Source organism: Eufriesea mexicana, unplaced genomic scaffold (assembly GCF_001483705.2).
Source record: "Eufriesea mexicana isolate 0111107269 unplaced genomic scaffold, ASM148370v2 scaffold395, whole genome shotgun sequence".
Taxonomy (NCBI): Eukaryota; Metazoa; Arthropoda; class Insecta; order Hymenoptera; family Apidae; genus Eufriesea; species Eufriesea mexicana.
The window spans coordinates 944,439-965,096 of NW_016908583.1; the positions used below are offsets into that span (position 1 = coordinate 944,439).

At 25.6% G+C, this 20,658-nt stretch overlaps 4 protein-coding genes across 8 annotated transcripts; 2 read left to right on the top strand and 2 right to left on the bottom strand.

The window, feature by feature from the left end:
• Nucleotides 1-6: 6 nt before the first annotated feature.
• LOC108545283 (zinc finger CCHC domain-containing protein 8 homolog) lies at nt 7-2,841 on the top strand. The gene is made up of 6 exons (XM_017896817.1): nt 7-385; nt 624-864; nt 1,287-1,793; nt 1,874-2,054; nt 2,128-2,282; nt 2,401-2,841. Exons 1-6 carry the CDS (start codon nt 120-122, stop codon nt 2,839-2,841), a joined length of 1,791 nt encoding a protein of 596 aa, XP_017752306.1. The 5' UTR covers nt 7-119.
• Nucleotides 2,842-5,436: 2,595 nt separating this feature from the next.
• Nucleotides 5,437-7,779, bottom strand: LOC108545327 (small integral membrane protein 14). Of its 2 annotated transcripts, none has more exons than XM_017896876.1 (5): nt 6,931-6,988; nt 6,599-6,687; nt 5,971-6,025; nt 5,752-5,897; nt 5,437-5,666 (listed from the first exon to the last, which is right to left on the bottom strand). In XM_017896876.1, the coding sequence occupies exons 1-5, from the start codon at nt 6,962-6,964 to the stop codon at nt 5,622-5,624; spliced, it is 369 nt and encodes a 122-aa protein (XP_017752365.1). In that variant the 5' UTR covers nt 6,965-6,988; the 3' UTR covers nt 5,437-5,621. The 2 variants fall into 2 exon arrangements, with proteins under 2 accessions (XP_017752365.1, XP_017752366.1); XM_017896877.1 differs by lacking the exon at nt 6,931-6,988 and adding an exon at nt 7,685-7,779 and having other exon boundaries at nt 5,441-5,666.
• A 449-nt stretch (nt 7,780-8,228) lies between these two features.
• Taf7 (TATA-box binding protein associated factor 7) lies at nt 8,229-9,936 on the bottom strand. The gene is made up of 7 exons (XM_017896818.1): nt 9,850-9,936; nt 9,629-9,757; nt 9,456-9,536; nt 9,019-9,385; nt 8,585-8,941; nt 8,337-8,506; nt 8,229-8,252 (listed from the first exon to the last, which is right to left on the bottom strand). Exons 1-7 carry the CDS (start codon nt 9,934-9,936, stop codon nt 8,229-8,231), a joined length of 1,215 nt encoding a protein of 404 aa, XP_017752307.1.
• A 534-nt stretch (nt 9,937-10,470) lies between these two features.
• On the top strand, nt 10,471-19,400 carry Orp8 (Oxysterol-binding protein-related protein 8). Of its 4 annotated transcripts, none has more exons than XM_017896832.1 (17): nt 10,471-10,616; nt 11,820-11,962; nt 13,354-13,482; nt 14,627-14,679; nt 14,746-14,976; nt 15,054-15,198; nt 15,257-15,478; nt 16,063-16,253; nt 16,335-16,513; nt 16,624-16,801; nt 16,904-17,000; nt 17,162-17,358; nt 17,417-17,542; nt 17,605-17,853; nt 17,928-18,095; nt 18,679-18,854; nt 18,937-19,400. In XM_017896832.1, the coding sequence occupies exons 1-17, from the start codon at nt 10,597-10,599 to the stop codon at nt 19,166-19,168; spliced, it is 2,736 nt and encodes a 911-aa protein (XP_017752321.1). In that variant the 5' UTR covers nt 10,471-10,596; the 3' UTR covers nt 19,169-19,400. The 4 variants fall into 4 exon arrangements, with proteins under 4 accessions (XP_017752321.1, XP_017752323.1, XP_017752324.1 ...); XM_017896834.1 differs by having other exon boundaries at nt 16,099-16,253; XM_017896833.1 differs by lacking the exon at nt 10,471-10,616 and adding an exon at nt 11,248-11,374.
• The last annotated feature ends 1,258 nt before the right edge of the window (nt 19,401-20,658 follow it).

Consider the following 20,658-nt stretch of genomic DNA (forward strand, 5'->3'; position numbering starts at 1 on the left):
GTCGTGTTTTCTTTCAGTCAAAAGCTTGAAAGAAGGAAAGTTTTCATACAACAAAATCACGTGTTCACTATATAAAACAATTTCATATATGTCATCGTATCAGTGTCGATAGTATTTCCATGAATTCTACGATTACTATCGAAGACACCGACGAAGAGGTGATAGATTTGGACTCAAGCCAAGATGCCATCAATGTTACTGATAATGATCAAGGTGAATGTTCGATTGAAAAAAATTCATCATCGAACAACGATGCAAATGAAACGAGCGTAACTAGTGATTATATGGATAATAACAAAAATGCATCGATAACACAAACTTGCGACAGTGCAAATACGTTAAAACCATTTTTGAAGGTTATATTTCGAGATGAAAATGTCTCACGGTAAGGCATTATTTTGTCCCTTTTTTTTTGAAAGCATATTTATTCATTTAGTATTTGTAAAATATTTTGTATATTTTTGATAAATTTTTTATCAAATTAGATAAATTACACAATAATCAAGTTGATTTTGTCAGTTATTATATACTTATATATGCATACTAAAAGCAATATTATTTAATCTACCTAGCTGTCTTTTATTGAGATAACTTCATTTTTATTTCTTTTATTGAATTTTTAGGCAATATAATAAAAAAATAAAAGAGTTTCTAGAAGAATTAATATCTTCCAAGATTAAAAGTCAAGAAAATGATAATGGTTTAACGTTAGAATTTTGGGATAATGATATTGATTCTATGAATCAATCTATTGAAATTGCGACAGAAAGTGAAGATAGTCAGGATATAATATGTGATACTTTGTTCACAGTAGATAAACAACCAAAACTTAAAGATGAGTTTGATGTTCCAACTTATGGCAAGGTCTGTTTTTTATTCTACTATTCAGTATTTATATACAGGAAATAAATATTTACACTTCAAATAGCTAAATAATTATTAATACATTGAAGTCGCAAAGGTCATCTATGGTCAACATTTAATTTGTCAATTGCGATAAATGGTGGTAATTAGCAATACCAAGAGTAGTAAAAATATTTAATTTAAATAAATGACAATATTTATAACTAAAATTTTCAACATCATTATCACAATGTTGTTCATTTATATTCATATTTTTAATTATATACATATTATATGCATATATTACAATTCTATTAAATTAAAACCTAATTTATTTCAGTGTTATGAACAAGTTGTGCTGAATTAATCAAGCAGACAACATGTTAATTATTGTTATTGCTATTATCTGTTTAATATTTTAATATCACTAATTATTATTCTAGAAATATGAAAATGTGTTTGATAAAATAAAATTAGAATCAGATGCAAAACCAAAGGATGACTGTTTATCAAAGTTTATGTGTTTTAATTGTTTGGGAAATCATAATTTACGAGATTGTCCAGAACCACGAAATTATGCCAAAATAGAAACAAATCGAAAAAATTTCCATATGAAAGGATATTCAAAAAGTGTTAGATATCACTTTGAAGATAATCAAAGATTTGGTCATATAATTCCTGGTCAATTAAGTAACAATTTACGTAGAGCACTAGGTCTTAGAGATAATGAATTACCCAAACATATATACAGGTATATAATCTTTATGGTTTTAGAAGCATGTTTACAACACTCTGGTTTGTCCTTATTTAATTCCGATGGTATTGCTGAAAAAAACCCTAATGATAAACCAGATACTATTATTGAAGAAGGAGACAGAGATCAATATGACATAAAAAAAATATATGATTTTCCTGGTTTTAATGTACCAGCTCCACCTGGTACTCGTGATGTAAGCAATAGAAAATTTTATGGAAAAAAATAATGTATTCTTGTAGAACTAAATTAATGAAAATTTATCATGAACAATAGGAACATGGACAGTACTGGGTATCATCAATGTTGACTGTTCATAGTAAACAAAGAATGTTACTAAAATTAAGGGGGAAAAAGGCAGATGATGGATACAAGAGAAAAAAACTCAACATTTCTAATAATACATCAGAAGAGACAGCACCAGAACCTACTGAAATGCAAATTGAAGATGTTGAAGGTATAGAAATTTCAGTCTGTTTTGAAATTCTTTTTTTGAAACAACTAGATAAACATTACTTTTTATGAAATAGAAAGTGTAGTAGATTATGTATCCACTAATGGACTGTTTGTACCGCCATTACCACGAGAATCTCCTTTAAAACCACCGGAACCACCATTATCAACACATATAATTTCTGAAGATTCAGATTATCATTCTCAAGAGTTGCAACTTTCTGAGTCACTGGTATGTATAACATTGTATTATATGTATCTACAATCCCTGTCAATATAAAATGTGTGTAAAAACAAAATATTTCCATATAACATACTAGAAAATGAGATATTTGTACAAAACATTATAGGAAGATAGCATATTACCCTCTTCGCGTGCAAATTCTCCGTCATTATCCGAATTGGAAAACATGAAAAAACAATTGCTTGTAGAACTTCAGGAAACTAACTCAAATTCAGATGTTCTATCAAAAAGCAATTCTTCGAATTTGATGTTAAACTCTGATATGCCACCACCCAGTAATGAAGTTACTCCAAAATCAGACCGCATTCGTCAAAATGGAGTAAATACAAGTCAAGGAAGTGTGAAATCTATTGATTTAGGCACACCTGTATTACAAAGTACATCACCATATAGTAAATTGCCACCATCTGAAAAATTTTCAAAGGATATTTGTAATTTGATAAATTTTGAAAATTTACCGGATTCAACAGGTAAGTATGAACAAATGACTGAAGTCTTACAGAAAGTAAGAAATACATTAGCAAAACTTCATGAAGAATCGTCATAAATATGTAATTATATTTCTAATTAGAGAATGATATATATTTTTATCTATGATTAGTCTAAATATATGTCGTTTTTCAATGGAAATATATTCTTTGTACGTTAGAAAACGTACAAACAACATGTTTATTCCTTATTGTTGTATTTAACCGTGTATCTGTCAAAACAAAAAATATCTAACATTTTAATTGTAATTACAAATTTCTTTTTTAATCCATGATAATTGAAGATGGTTTTTACTTCATTTTTGTTCATAAACAAGATGTTAGGGGCTTTAAATCATTCTAACAAGTATATTAAAATGTATTAAACGTTTTGCACATAATGAATTTATGTAAGTGGGAGGCCTTGATGTAAAATGCAATTACCCTTTTTATTGGTCTTCCTATCTATACCGTAAAACTAAAAAAAATATTCAGAACTTTTAACAAAATTTCATAGTATCTCACTTATAAAAAGTACAAATATATACTATTTTTCTATTAATTAGTGGCATTTTCTCATATAATATACTGTATATGAATACAAACTATTTGATATTCAACAAACAGCTTATAAACTTACTTTTATTATTCAATTAGATTAAGCATTCATCTTATACCTATCACTGTACATTGCACTTAATTTTTTTTATAAGTTCAAATAATTTCAGAATTAGCAAATGCTTTTATTAGTATAAGTGGGATTTTTATATGTAATAAAATATGAGAAGAATCTTTAGGTATAACTTAATGGTTGTATTCAGTGCACTAAAATAAGGAAAAACATTTATTTAAATATATGATTTCTGTATGTGAGTTTCTGTTTTCACAAAAATTGTTTTAGGTGCAAAGCACCTACAGTTCAAGCAGAAGCTTTCAAAGAAAATCCTCGCCGGTTAAATAGTGCCATTTATTATTTGAATTTATTGGTCTACTTCAATACACTATAGGATTATGTCAACATTATCTATTAGAGATAAAATATAAACGAAAAACTCTACAAATAAAATTTCAGAGAATTTAAGCCTGACAAATTGAATTGACAAATTAATTTTTCGCAATCAACCTATTTACTTAAGGTAACAAATGAATACTTCATTAATTGATTAAAATGATCATCATTGTACATAAATAAACTACAATTTTCTTTAAATTAAAAGAAGAGTACAGTTAATTATAAAAATTAAAGTAATATCATATGTTTATCTGAATATTTTTTCTTATTTTAATGACTTCCATACACTGCTGGAGTTCATTCTATATTATTCTGTATATACGAACAAGTTCTATAAACATACAATTAAAATCAATATTGAAATTGTTAATTAAAAACTTTGTTTACTATTTTTGTATAAAAAGTTTTATTTCCATTTTTTAATTGGAAAATTAATGATATTAGAAAATTCACCAATTTTAAATAAAGGTATGTATATATGTAAATAAAGAAAGAAACGTGTTTTTGTAATAATGATAATAAGATACTGATAGAAGCACTTCAATAATATTATATATGAAACATATATCTTTTATCCTCCCTCTAAAAACTACATCTATTTCTAATACATTTATTTATATTGTAGAAAATGTATGTAAACAGGATGAAAATTTAGTAAGTTTAATATTTAAAAAAAAGAAAAGAAAAGAAAATTGAAGAACTTCGCCAAAATTATGATTTCTAAAATGAATTTGTATTATCAATGTATATGTTTATTTTCTAGAACATGCAATACACACGCGTGCACGTACATTAAATATCAATGAATCACTAGAAAATAGTATACTGATTTCATAAGGCTACTTATACGTTTAATTTAGTACATTTTATCTTTTTCTGTTACATACATACGCGCGCGTATATATATGCATATGTTATGTAAGTATGTATGTATGTAATCATCTTTTTCAGTACATATTTTCTTCAAACTCATAAGTTACTAGCCTTAAGCAAATAGAAATGTATATTGTTATTTAGTTTAAAAAAAGTAATAACACTGTATTTTTCAAGAAATGAAACATTAAGACATTATCAACATTTCACATTGTCTCAAAGCATCAGCCTATTTTTTACGAAGAAAAACAAATGTAAAATACATGTTAATTTTTAAAAATACAACAAATATTCTAAAAAATATATAACAGGCAGATGTTATTTTATATTACAAATGTTTCATTTCATATTCAATGTATGAAATCAAAATTTTATTTTTAAATTATTCTTCTCTGTACAATACCTTTAGGATACAAATTAGATTACAATAAAATTTGTTTATATTAGATTATACCATATGAAAAGGATAGATTAATAACTTTGGAAAATGTTGGAAAAATGATTCAAATATTTAGGTTTTATAGTAAACATTAAAGAGATTGTAATTTTGTTATATCTGGTTTTCCATCTTGATAATCCTTAAAAAAGCAAGTAAAAAGTATAATATTTGAAAAACCTTGCCATAAATCGTGTTATTTTTTATTATGATATCGCGTGTATAGCAAATCCTCAAACTGTTTTAAAAATAAAATATTTTTTTTCTTTTACATATATCCTTGACATATGAAAAATATTGGTAAATAAAACGGAAGGAGAGAAAACGGATACTCATTGATGTGTATAAATATAATGATCTTCAGCTATGTGAAAGGAAATTACAATACTTATTGAATCAGATCAAATATACGCTAGCAATATCGTATAAATCGAATGTATTAATTGATTATTCTCTTTCCATTCCCTTTGTTATCATAAGATCAGCAGATTCTATTATAAAAATTCAAATGAAAACATGTTTTTATAGTATTATACATCTTAGTATGCTGTCGGTGGTGGTACGGGAGGATCATCGTTCGGATCCTAAAAAAATTATGTTAAAATTCTGGCAGAATATCAGTAAAATAAAAATTAAGTTACTGAAACTAAATTTAAATATAATACTTACATTTTCGTTATCTCGATCTTTAACAATATCGTTTTTTAATTGACGAATACAATTTGATCTAAGAACATACATTAGAACAGCGAATATAATAATTAAGCAAGTCGTGAAAAAGTTTGAAGATGGCGGAGCATTACGTGGTCCCGGTACTGAAAAATTAGTAATAAAAATTGCTGATTAAAGTAAAAAATTATATCAATAATAAAATATAAATATACTTACATTGTGACATGCTAAAACATTCATTATCTGTACAGTAATTTTGACCCTGTTGCAACTGAAACAATAAAATATCGTTTGTAAAATATTTAACCATGATTGGCGTAATAAAAATGTATCTAATATGCGAAAAAAACCTAATATTATAATGAAATTATAATTTATTATAGATTTATTACAGATTACAAACTTTATTTATTCGTGTTTAATTGTATAAGGCTAATGAAAAAATTGGTAACAAAATATGTTCTTATAAAAGTGCTTATTATGACAATTTTTAAACATCGAATAAAAATAAAGTATTCACTACATACATGGAAAATATTTCATATTAAGCAGCATAACATTAATCTCAATTATTGCGAAACTGCTTAATTACAGACGCTAAGTCGAATACAAATATAAAAAGGAAAAGATAGAAATAATAAGAATAACCAAAGATGATGATATTGATGATGATGATGATAATGATAAAACAATTCGAGCAACTTATGATTTTTAACAAATATTATAACATCAATAAAGAGTATCTATAAGTTGAATAATTTCGAGATATTTAAAAGGATAAATAATATATATTAAAAGATTTTGATCTAAGTTATTAATGAAAAATTCGATCGTCAACACCTACCATAGAAAGTAGACGTTGCATAACGAATTCATGGTTCCATATGTATTCACAAAAGTCAGATCCCTTGTCGGCCATCGTAACGCCTATATCTGAAATCAACGTAATAGTTATTATATTAGTAAACTATAAGTATAAAATTATATATTCTTACAATTCCTCTTATAATAATTGGATAAATTATTATTACACTATTCTACAAAATCGTACAATTTATTATTCAAATAATTAATTCAATTATATGATTCAAACAATGTAAATTTATAGTATATATATATATTATACGTTATAATATAAAGCAAAATATAAAATTTCGTTTAAAAAAAATACTAAACAATTATCAAAAACGGAAGGGCGTATACCGCACATCTGATAATGCTACAATTAAAATAGTCCGTAAAACGGCAAAAATCTTACAATTATAGTTGCATAATAATTTTTATTAATTTACTGTTATATATTCGCGAAGTTTATTATAAGGTATTAGTAATCAAAATGTTAGACTTCCTTTAATAACAATTTTTAATTCATATTTAAAATTATATAATTTCAATAATTAGCATAAACTCTTGAAATTCATGAGCAAAGTATTTTGAAACAATGCATCAAATTCGACATAATTTATAGTATTTCGATTACATTAATATAAAAAACATATGGAATATGTTCACATATGCATCTTTATATAATTTCTTTATATCAGTTTCGTTATTCGATGTTTTAACAAATTTTTTAGAAATACAAGAATTGGTTTTCGAAGTGAAATATCACAATCGTTAAAAATGATAGAATTCAACATATAGTACAGCTACGATTACATAGAATAATTATAATTTAGAACACGGTGCAAATGAAATACGATTATAAAAATTAGACATACTATAATCGTACAATTATCGAATAAAATAATAATTAGATAATTATTAATTAGTTTAACAATTCGCTCATAATTCATTGACATTGCTGTCAAATAAAGAAAACAGTATAACAAACAACGATTGTAAAGAATAAAAAGTGTTAATGAAAAATACTTTTATATATCTTAATCATTACAAGAAAAATGAAAAATTGGGATATAAGAATAATTACCTTAACAACACTTTATTATTTGACACTATAATAAAATAAAGATCTGCACCGTATTTACATTCAATACGAGGCAGCCATTATGGTCGGTCGTCCTGTTGTATCTCGTCTGCTTAGTCGAGCATTCAAGCTGAACTTTCATTGGTGCATTTCTTGATTATGCATTGTACAATAATTTTTAATTTAACAATTAACTAACTACATTAAATTATTGTATAACATATAATATTTCAAAATTTGTAATATTTTATGTTCTTTAAATATTATCAATAATGATTTAATTTACCTTATAACAGCTGGTTATTTAAAAATAATAATTAAAAAATTTATTTAACACTTTGTATATTTTATGCACATTTTATATACATGTTAAAGTATATGTAAATATATAACTTCATATTTAAATAATGAAATATTATATTACACTAAAAGAAAATTGAAAATAAAGAAATAGGTAAGTTTGGAACATTTTACTGCAAAGAACTTCATGAATATAAATATTTTGATTATATATAATTTATTGCAACTATACAATGATACATCAACACTATCCTAACTCTAGGTCTTGAATCTGAAATATAATAATTACATAACATAAAAAAGCTAATACTATGATATAGTCGCTATTCATAATTACTTGAATAACAATACTTACTTCTTGAACTTTTTGCATTTCTTGTGTTAGTAAATTATCCAATATTTCTTGAAATCTTTGTCTTAGTTTAACATTTTCAATATTGGCTATTTCAAGTTCTTGTTGTTGTCTTCTTTGTCGTAGTTCAGCTAATTCCGCATGTAAAGTCGCAAGACGTGCTTGTAATGAATCTATAATATATTTAAACATAAATCGTGTACTATTATAAAAATATATATACATATATTTATATATGTGTGTATGTATACCTTTTGATACCGAGGCAGAAGGTGATTCTGAAAAGTTTTCAGAAATAATATATTCTGAATGGAATTGTTCAACTTTAGGTAATTTTGATGAAGACGCATCTTCTGATTTTTCTACTTCAACTTCCATATTATTATCACTTTGGAACATTTCTTTGCTAAATTGCGTGACAAGGTTACTATTTGTTGCTGCATTATTATTAGATCTTTCTGAATATGTAGCTTGCATAGAATTAGAATCTGATACTCTGCTGTCTGCAGAAAGCCGACTATTTTCATCTAATTCCATCACATTTATATTTGCTTCCTCATCATCTTCTTCACTATCACTTACAGGTTCACCAAATATATCATGTTCCGCTATAAATTAATATATAAATTTTTTTTTACTAATTATTTTATATCATCCTTTCTATATTTCTACTTATACTACTTACCGACGTCAAGACTTTGAGAAGTATTGCCATTAATACTTTCTCTTTTAGTTTTCACTGTACCAGATGATGAGACTTTGATTGGTTTTGACTGATCTTCATCCTCACATATAACCTCCCATTTAACATTAACTGCATCATTATCTACCCTTAATAAACGTTTCACTTCTTTTTCAATTTCTGGAGCTTCTACATATTTCTTCTTCAAAGTTTTCCTAAACCTCCTACGTCTAACATTTTTCGTAGGAGGAGTTATACCATGAGGCCATAAAAACTTCTTATCCACTTTATTAGGATCTTTTTTCTTTTGTCTAACTGGAGATTCTTCATCTGTGGTAGTATGATCATCTTCTTCCTTACAAATTAGCATCTATAAATAATGGAATAATAGAAATGCAAACTTGTGAGAACAATTTAAAATTAGTTATAAACATTTTTACCTGACATATATCAGCAGTTTTATAAAAACTTTTGTTATCAATAGTTTTCAAGGATTCTACAATTGTTGGTAAATCAACAACCTGAATTGTAACATTTTCTTCTTAAATTATTCTTTCATAATATTATATTTATATTTATATCTATATCGTACGAAAATATTTATTGATTTTACCTTTCCATGGAGAAGCCAATGATCAAATCTAACCTCACCATAACGCATATCATTTTCCAATTTTATACTTAGTCTATCTTTTAAGGATAATCCATTACGTAATGTTTCTCGTAAAACACGAGCTGGTTCCTTAAAAGGTTTAATTATTTATAATTATATTTGAAATTGGTTGTTCCATAATGTTGAATAGCTCAGTTTAAATAACAAAATAATGAATTTACCGGTGGTAAACGTAAAATAAATTGGCTTTCCAATTCTACTTGAAGTTCACTACGATTTTTATAATCCGTATTTGGATGACGATTCATATTTCTTCAATATTATATTGTAAATTTATTTAAAAATTAAAATATAATTTAATCAAAAGTTTCTGTTTATTATAAGTTTTTAATGATTTAATATTTATATAAATTTAAGTATCTCTGTAATATTTTACAATATTAAATCAAACTTAAAAATATTTATAAAAATACATAAAATATAGAACAGTAAACACACCTATTGCTTGTCATTATTTCGCGAATACTGTCTTTATTAACTTAGGTATAAGATGAATGTATAAACTGAAGTTAGTACCTTTTGATGCAGGTAATGAATAGTTGGACAGAAAGAATCGAATATATGTATATAAATAAGAAGTGATGTATTATATTGTTTAAGTAAAAAATTTTCTTAAAATAATTAATTTAATTTATTATCATATTTTTTAAAGACAAGTACTTATTTATTAGGATGTCACGTATGACGTAATGATAATTACTATTCAGTCTATTCAATGTAAAATAATATAGGTAGCGTTTCTTTAAGATTTCGCTCAGTTTTACTTTGAACGTTATGTTTGAGTGTATTTGATTTAGTTTAAATATTTGATTTGTAACTCACAAGTTAAATAATTTTATTATATTTTATAGAAAAACGATTTCTATATTATTTATTTTATTTGTGAAACGTAACATGTGAAGATACACATGGGCATCAATAAATTGCGGTAAATAAATTCGTAAACACGAATTTCAAATTAACAATTGACACAATTAATGTATTCATATTATCAAGCACGTAGAAATTTTTATTTCATATGTTTGCGCATTTACATTAATTATTTTGATCCATCAAAATATTTTACATACATTAAATTTTTATATTGTTTTCGTTGAAATTATTCTAGTCTATAGCAATGTACAAGAAAAAATATTTACCATGTGATCCTCAATAAAACATTGTATTATTTTTGCTATATATTTAATTAATCAATTGAATAATGCATTTAATTTGAACATATTAATGTATATAATTGTTTCGCTATTCCAACAAATAAATTGTGTTATACCGGGAAGTAATTCTCATTCGCTAAAATGTTTACGCCTCATCAGCTCTGTATCAATAGAAAATACATTTGCGACGTTTTATGCGTCGTATATTTTCATTGTGAATAACTTAACAGGTCCATATGTTTATAGTTACGCTATAACAGTAAGTGATCAATGGAACATCGGACTTTGCGCTCGCGCCGTCGTACTTCTGACGTCGATGTATATCGCTTTTTTTGCTTCGAATGTTTGTAATTATATCAGTGAAAAATCATGTAATTTGCAAAGTGTATCAAATCTAAAAATTTTAATTATATATATGATAGTGAGTGTAATATTCGCATCCTTGCTCTTTGCGCTTTAGAACCTTTTTGTACGTGTAATTAATCATTATAACACGTAATTATTGACTAGACAAACAATTGTTCAAAATCAGGTATGTGTAATTACTTTACGTAATATCTTTTTTACACATATGCCAGTAAATTTACCTTAACAGTAAAATTATTTATATAATTTTTGATGCATGATAAAATAACAAATGGGATTTTGATATGTTTTGCGTATTATTTAAAATTTTTTCATTGTTATTTTTATTTAAGTAATTGTTGTTATCTATTATAGTGCTTATTTTGTAAAAAAGAAAAGTGACATACTCAAGAGACATTTAATTATGATTACGTAGCATTTTATAATGACAAGTATTATCTACTGTTTCCATTATTGTGATGTGTATCATTTTCTTAATTCTGATAACTACTAATAGTTGATGTGACTATTTTTTATTGTGTTAAAATATAATTTTTTTGTGTTTTTACTCATTTTCAAAATTATGTACCAAGATCATTTTAATTATAAGACATATATGTTTAACACAATAGATCCATAATGATTTCCCAACCAATTGTGGTACCTGGGGGTGAACATCGATCACAATCAGAAACTCATTCTATGTCTGTTGGAAGTACTTCTGATTCCTTTAAAACTATGACACCACCAAATGTAAGCAGATCACTTAGTAATCGTAAGTATCATATAAATTTTATAATTTTAAATTAATTTTTATGTTCTTAAAAATAAATGTACCATAAAGGTTTAAGAAAAATATGTTGGCACATAATTATTGACTATGGATGTCAATTTAGTTATATACATAATTGTATACATGATATTAAAATTTAATTAATTCAGTGAATAATTTTCTATATATATATATTTTCTTCTTATTGGTGGCATTCAATTATAATTTATTATATCTTTCTAAAAAATTATTTCTAAATTTATAGTGATTTAGTGGTTAAGAATATTATTTTAATAACTTATTAAGTAATTTGTAAAGTGAATATACTATAGCTAATTACCATTTAAAGGTGTTAATGACAGTGGATATGGTATATTACCAAGTAAGCTAAGTAGGCTTATTAATATGTATTATGTGCATATAGTTGCAAGTCTCAGTATTAGAATCACAAAAATAAATAAGTAGATGTGTACACACATATGTATAATATTCTGTTTTCAGATTATGCATATTCTTTCAGTTAAAACTTATTGCATCATCATCTTATGTTATCAAATAAACTATAAATAAAATTTATAATACATGAATTGATCTCATTTGTTGTCCAAATGTGATCTCTGTTAATATTGTCGCATTAATAAAGAAGATAACTTGTACTATTAGAATTACTAAAATACCATGTTACTGAATGTATCAGGTTAACATAATACATTCATGCTGTTAGCACATTTTTCATTTCTTAGTATGTTATGGTATATTATATAGACATTTATTGATAAGTTTTTATAAGGAATATTATGTGTAAGCTAGAAAATAATGTTTTCTTAGTATTTCAATATTCATAGTGCATGAATAATTTTATGTTACTTAGATGTAGTATAACTGGTGCATGTACTAGTATTGAAATTTATTATTATTTTTGCTTTATGTTCTTTAATAATATTCAAATAAACACTCTTTATTCAAAGGTACATTTCTCAATATTTAGAATATAAAATAAATTCTAATTTCTGATGCATACAAACTTTTCTAAAGAATTCATAGATTTTTACACATTGTAAAAGTCTATGTACACATTTTATTTATTGCTACAATTGTTTTTCTTTTACAATTTCATATATTAGATTAAATTTAGAATCATGTTATCTTTAAAAATTAATATTATTAGCAGTTCATAGTTAGCATTGCTAAAATGGATTTATACTTTGGAATGCAATATGGTGCAATTTAATCATAGTATTTTTACTGGTGAATATGTCAGCTTAAAAATTAAAAAATCTGTGACTTCAAAAGATAAATATCTATATAAATCTGTAAAACATATATTTTCATGAAACAGTTGTAGAAATATTGATAAATAGTAATAGTAACTGAAAATAAAACTAAATATATAGAACCAGTGGATCAACAACTTCGACGAAGCAGTGTTCAAGTTCAGTCTGCAACATTATCTAAACTTCCATCAACAGAGTCCTTATCAACAAGTGTAAATTTTGCAACTGCTGCACCTCCACTATCTCCAGGTATAATCATAAAGTTATGTTAATGATTGTAATGGACAGTAATTCGTAATTTATTAGGTGCTTTTTTTAACTTTCGTATAAATTAATATAAAATGTTTCACTTGTTCGAGTAGTTGATTAGTTGTAAGGAAGTGCAAATTTTCTTATTTCCTGTTTGAAATTGCATACTATTATACTGATTTATGAGCTCTGAAATGTAATTTTTATATACTATATAACCTTCTGTGGCTGACAAATTATTACATATGTTTATTAAATACTTTACTATTATGAATATAAGTTTTAAGTCAATCATATTTTTGTATAATAATTACATATAAAATTTATAGTTCATAAGTGCTACATTATTTAACTTGCAATTAAAATAAATATAATCAGTATCTTTTATTCAATACGATCTTTTAATGTAAATGAAAAAATGTGGGTTTGGAAGGTCTAACAAAAAGATGCTAACTGCATAATGCGTTATGTTAATATGATCTAATATATGAAATAATTTTTTGTGTAAACTACAAAATAATTACTATACTTTATAATAAATAAAGTGTATCTTATTATTTAATTTTATATATTTTTCAATTATAACTTCTTTTAGATATCAATAAATTTATATTCCTATAAAATTATTAAAATTGTATTTACCAAGCTTGTTACATGAATGTTTTAAACTCAATTATTTTTAAGGTTTCTGATTTGAATTAATTATATATTAAAAAAGTATATCATATACTAGACACAGTTATAGTTATAATTCTTTACATAATGTTCCATCAAATCATTTATCAATTTGAAACTGTATACTGCCATTAATACATTTGAATAATTTTACAAAGCACATTTCGGTATGAAATCTGAAGAAAATCTTTATAAAAATCATTTATATTAATCATCAAATTAATCAATCAATTTATATTAATTTTATTTAGTAGTTTATTTAACATATGATGTTTTGAATTACGTAATTCACACTAAAAATGCTTTATGTAATAACTATCTACTATTTTTTATTAACATTTACTTCTAAACATTACAATTTATTGCTAAATTAAAATTGAATGAATGTAAATGTATTTTTATATTATTATAATATCAATGTTTGCCTGATATTTAATCAAATAATTTTTAAATAATTTATTTTTTATAGGACTATCTACAATGGGTGAAGCAAATCAAAAGATAGATAATGCATCTGATAAGGTACAAGATATTTAGCTGACTGTTTGAAAACATTGGAAATGTCTTTTTATTTTTATATAATTTTAGTCTTTAGATTCTTGTAAGTTAACAAGAAAAGAATCATATAAGGCTCAAAGAAAAAATTACCGAATGGAAAAGAAAAGAGTTGCCAATGAACTTTTAAGTTCATTTAAGGATCCAACTGTTATTGTGATGAGTGATTGGCTTAAAGTTCGTGGCACATTAAAAAGTTGGACAAAGCTATGGTGTATTCTGAAGCCTGGTTTGCTACTGCTATACAAAAGTCCAAAAACAAAAGTGCTCATCTATATAATTACTTTTAATTATAGCATTTATTTGTTACATTTATAATTATACTCAAATAATTATTACAGAGCAATCATTGGGTAGGAACAGTTTTACTTAATACGTGTCAAGTAATAGAACGCCCAAGCAAGAAAGATGGATTTTGTTTTAAATTGTTTCATCCTCTGGAACAATCAATATGGGCTCCAAGGGGTCCAGAGAAAGAAGCCATTGGTAAATAATGAATTTTTTATAAATTAAAAAATGTATTGTTATTTGATTATTTTTATAGGTGCTGTTGTACAACCTTTGCCAACATCTTATTTAATATTTAGAGCACCTTCACAGGCAGCTGGTAAATGTTGGTTGGATGCACTTGAATTATCTTTACGTTGTTCTTCATTAATAGTACGTTCAACAAGTGCATTGCCACGTGCTCTACCTCATGATACTACAACGACTCATGAAACTCAATGGAGTGAAGCAGATTATGAAAAACACTTTGATGAACATGGTAGGTATTATACAATTGTATTTTTTGTGACATAAAATAAATTTTATATTAGATAAAATAATAGTTTTTGCTAAACTACTCTTTTTCTTTCAAGAAATTTGCATTATAATTAACTTTAAAAGGAAAAATACTTAATTAAAATTTGTCTTGAGTTTTAGTTATATTAATTAATTATATTATTATTGTTCCTTTCCTGACATTTGTCACCCTGAAATACTTGCTTTTAATATCTACAGTATGCTTATCTGATTGTGCTCTTACAACACCTCAAAGATATTTATTATCGTATCCTCGGTCTTTAACACCTTCTATGACAAATGATTCTAAAAGTGTTTGTTCTTCACCAACTCCAATATTTCAGCAGTTTTATCATACAATGGCATATTGGGATAAGCAATTTCATGATAGAGCTCCAACTCCTACTGTAGATACAGAAATTATTTTATCTTCGAATTCTGTAGATGGATTCGGTGATGAAGATAATTATTCCCATTTTGAATCTACTACTTCCAAACCCATTTCATCTACTACTCAGCAAATAACTGTTCCTTCTGTACATGTCCTGGAATATGACACCTCAACAGTAGTAATGCTAGATCCTATGCACTCCTCACATACAGACCTGGATGACATTAGCCAGCCGGAGAACGGTGTAACAGCCGATGTAGAGATCAGTGCTTCGGATAGTGAATCTGAAGGTTCTGCTAAAGAAGATCAACAAGAAGTTATTAACGAAACTCCATATACCGCGAATGAACAAGAAGTTCTTGGAGCGGTAAAATAAATTATGCTGCACTATATATTATATTTATAGTCAAAATTATCTAATATTTTTGTATTTGTATTTGATATACAGGCGGGAGAAGTAGTCACAGAATTACAAGAAGAACAAAAATCTTTAATATGGTGTTTGATGAAACAGGTTCGACCAGGCATGGATTTATCAAAGGTAGTCTTACCGACCTTTATTTTAGAACCTCGTTCGTTCCTAGAAAAGTTGGCTGATTCTTATTACCATGCAGATTTATTATCACAGTAGGTATAGATATAAATAATTACTGAAGAATGTTTAAGTATATTTTTATACAAACGCTTAAATTGTATATAAATGTTGATATTTATGTATTTTGTTTTTTACTTTTTAGAGCAGTAATAGAAGATGATGCATTCACACGTATGAAAGGAGTTGTTAAGTGGTATTTATCTGGATTCTATAAAAAGCCTCAGGGTTTGAAGAAACCATACAATCCACTTTTAGGTGAAACTTTTCGTTGTTATTGGCAACACTCTAATGGTTCAAGGACTTTTTATATAGCTGAACAAGTATAGTGTTTATTAGAACCTTCTTAATCTTTAATGCTTATGTACTACTATACAATTTTTATTACTATTATAAACTTATATGAAACATTTCAATATTAATAGCTATCTCATCATCCACCTATATCTGGGTTTTATGTTACAAATCGCCAAGATGGATTTACTATTAGTGCTACAATTATTGCTAAATCTAAATTTTACGGTAAATATGCGTTTTTTCATTTTGTCTATAAAAGATTTCTCTTGAATAATTATTATACAAAACTATATAAATTATTAGTAAAATAATTATATACAAAATAAATTATTAATGATTTAAATTATGTATGAATTATTTAATTATTATACAAATATTTTTTTTAGGAAATTCAACATCAGCAATTCTAGATGGTGTTGCAATATTGACAATGTTACCCAGAGGAGAAGATTATACAATGACAATACCCTATGCCCATTGTAAAGGAATTCTTATGGGAACATTATCTATGGAATTAGGTGGAAAAGTTCATATAAATTGCGAAAAAACAGGTTATCATACTCAACTAGAATTTAAACTCAAGGTAACATGAAATATTATATAATAATAAATATAAATTTAATTGGTTATTCATTTAATAGCCATTCCTTGGAGGTGCTGAACAAATGAATCAAGTTACAGGAGGAATACGTCTAGGAAAAGAAACTCTTGCTACTATATCAGGGTATTGGGATGGTCAAATACTAATAACAGATAAAAGAACAGGGGTATGTTAATCACCTAAAATTCTATGTACAATAAATCAATACTATATCAACTATTCTTACAGCAAGAAAGTGTACTTTTCAATCCTACTTCAGAGGTACGTAAGAAAAGATTGAAAAAATACACTGTACCTCTAGAATACCAAGGTTTATGGGAAAGCGAGAAATTATGGTATGATGTTACCCAAGCAATCAATAGAGATGATCAAGTTACTGCCACTGAAGCAAAACGTCAGTTAGAAGAAGCACAGAGAGAACGAGCTAAAGAACGAAAACTTAAAGCACAAGAATGGGTTCCAAAGAATTTTGTTCAGGTAATAGATAATAATAAAATTAAAAAGTTAAAGTATTTTTATTCTTAAAAAAAATTATTTTTCATTACTAACAGGATATCATAACGGGTAATTGGGTTTATCGACATGCAGATGTTCGACCATGGGATCCTAGAAATGATGTTGTGCAATACGAACAAGATTATATAGTGCGTACAAAAACTAGACACAAAACACCGATTATGCGTACTGGAAGCATCGTTTCCACTGAACCACAGTCCCAGGTATAGGAACACAAAAATTAATAAAATAAATAGTATATCAATATATAACATTCATGCATTCTAATAAGAGTTTTAAAATACTTTTATCTAATCATTTAATTCCACGCGAAAAAATAATTCGTTACACACACTTTAGTATTTTATATTCTTTATATTATTTAAAACATTCAAATGAATTATGTAAATTAATTAGAATCATAATAAAATCGTTTCATTTAATGGAAGTTATAGGTACTTAAAAATACACAAAAAAGTAAACAAATAGTTTGTCTAATCATAAGTAAGCAATGATTTTGTTTCAGATGATATCTAAGCTTTGATAATAGTATGTTCGGTAATAGCAATTTTGATAAAACATTTATACTTTATTTTTATTGATAGTTACTATATATAATAAAATTTTAATAATCATTCAAAATAAGATTACCATATTAAATTGTTTAATTGTAATACAATTTATATACGACTTTATTATTATATGTTATATATGTTTCCAAGAAAAGAACAATTTTGTTTAAATTTTGTTTTATTTTTATGAAAAGAGATATGTAATTATTTTCAAAGTTTATTATTTGTATTACAGGTTCCACTTCTTCAAGCTGAATCACGTTCTTCACTCTCTGTATTAAAATCTTCCAAAAGACAATTGTCTAATAATTTACCATTAGCAGAGACTGCTCATGATTCTGGCAGTTCCTCTGCAGAAGTACATTCAGATTCTAGTCAGTCAGTAAGCAAACGGAAACGTTCTACTGCAAGGTAATTTCTTTAATTAATTTTATTTTATAAAATAACCATTAATGTTCTTCTCATAATTTTAACCAGGAAGGTATATTTGTAGGATAATAGATGTTATTAAAGATGTAGAAAGACAGATGATAGAATATGGTGATAAACTTAATCATGTACAACATATATTAGAACAACTTGTTATAAAACAAAGAGAACAAAGTGATCAACACCATAGTATAATTATGTTGAAAAACTTCATAGATACAATTCTTGTTATTATAATAGTTTTTTCTGTACAATACTTTGTAAAAATATGGACAGATGAAACTAGCGGTGACTGAAGATCGTACTAATAAGATCGTAGTATAAATTGTATATATTACTTATCTTGTCCCAATTTTGATCATCAGCTTTTATGTAAAAAAAAAAGCTTCGAAAGCAAACATCCTAAAATTTGCAGCACTTAATTAACACGTGTTCTTGGTGGTGGTAATAAAGGATGTTGTTTTTAATAGAGGATCGTTACAGAATAGATTAAAACAATTCAGAGGTATTAAAAATTCATTGAGGTAATCGGAGTGCAATATTATTTTATTTATAGTTTTCGATATTTTAGTTGTTGATTTGTACAATTATACATACTTCAATTATATACAAATGTATTAATATAGTTTATTTCCTAGTGGTGAATGTAACATTTTTAGTCTTTGTTAAATGATCTTCGTAGCAGTAATTATCTGTAAAATGTAAAGGGATTGAATTTCTTTGAGCTTGTGATGTATATAATATTTTATGTGTTAATGCACAAGAAAATAATCATATATTTATTTAGAAATTCTAATGATGATATAGTATTTATCGCAGGCGCTCAATAGTAGTGTATCGATGGTAATAATAAGGTAATCGTTATACAATTATAGGAACATATGTTATTATAAATTTTTCTTGTAATTATGGCAACTATAAAACAGGGAAGGCTAATTGCAATATCAAATGAAATGTAAAACCAATTTTAAAATGGTCATCAAGAAATAATAACTTAAAAATATTAACTGATTATTATTATTATTATTATTATTATTATTAATAAGAATAAATTTCTCACGAAATAAGTATCGAATATTAAAACTGTTTGCGTAATATGAAATAAGATTACGCTCAAAATTTTGGTAGATAAAATAAATTTATTTTGTATCATTTGCATCTTTGTATCAATAAATGTTTTGTGATACATTTAATATTAGAGTAACGCTATATATTTATATTTAAAGTGATTTATATATTTCATTAATTTAGAGTAATTTTTAAATATATTTATGAATAAGTGCAGATTTTACAAATTATTATGAATTGTTTATAACCTCATTAGATATATTTTAAAGTTTATTTCGTAAATACAAATTTAAAATTTCTAAAGACAGTACTTTTAGTACTAAAAATATGTAATACCATAGTAATTATAACGAATAATTTTCAAATTTAAGAATGTGTTATATCGATTTAAAATATATTGACAATATATATAACAAATATACAAAGAAATTCCAATAATTGAGTACGTTCGGGATTTTGATAGTATTGAAGTGCTAAATATGTCGGATAATTGGACTACAGTTATAATAGAATAAAAACAAGGAAAGTGATTTAAAAAACAATCACCATTTGTTAATATACTAATGCAACTTATTAACAAAAGTAAAATATTTGTAATTCAATTTGCACAAATAAATTGCAATATTTTAAAATAAAGTTTTGGATTACTTCTTAATTATTTAATGTGTACGACGGTGGTATTCTTCCTTTGTGTAAAATATATAGTTCACGATGTTTA

Bases quoted from the DNA above. Each gene is read 5' to 3' on its own strand.
- LOC108545327 (XM_017896876.1), bottom strand. From the start codon at position 6,964: ATGTGCGGTATACGCCCTTCCGTTTTTGATAATT. The intron at 6,688-6,930 runs GTTTAGTATTTT...CGTTGATTTCAG, and splicing joins CCCTTCCGTTTTTGATAATT to ATATAGGCGTTACGATGGCC. The intron at 5,667-5,751 runs GTAAGTATTATA...TAATTTTTTTAG, and splicing joins AAGATCGAGATAACGAAAAT to GATCCGAACGATGATCCTCC.
- Taf7 (XM_017896818.1), bottom strand. From the start codon at position 9,936: ATGAATCGTCATCCAAATACGGATTATAAAAATCGTAGTGAACTTCAA. The intron at 9,758-9,849 runs GTAAATTCATTA...AAACCTTTTAAG, and splicing joins TTATTTTACGTTTACCACCG to GAACCAGCTCGTGTTTTACG. The intron at 9,537-9,628 runs GTAAAATCAATA...GTTACAATTCAG, and splicing joins ATTGGCTTCTCCATGGAAAG to GTTGTTGATTTACCAACAAT.
- LOC108545283 (XM_017896817.1), top strand. From the start codon at position 120: ATGAATTCTACGATTACTATCGAAGACACCGACGAAGAGGTGATAGAT. The intron at 865-1,286 runs GTCTGTTTTTTA...TTATTATTCTAG, and splicing joins ATGTTCCAACTTATGGCAAG to AAATATGAAAATGTGTTTGA. The intron at 2,283-2,400 runs GTATGTATAACA...AAAACATTATAG, and splicing joins TGCAACTTTCTGAGTCACTG to GAAGATAGCATATTACCCTC.
- Orp8 (XM_017896832.1), top strand. From the start codon at position 10,597: ATGGGCATCAATAAATTGCG. The intron at 11,963-13,353 runs GTAAGTATCATA...CTAAATATATAG, and splicing joins AAGCAGATCACTTAGTAATC to AACCAGTGGATCAACAACTT. The intron at 15,199-15,256 runs GTAAATAATGAA...TTATTTTTATAG, and splicing joins TCCAGAGAAAGAAGCCATTG to GTGCTGTTGTACAACCTTTG.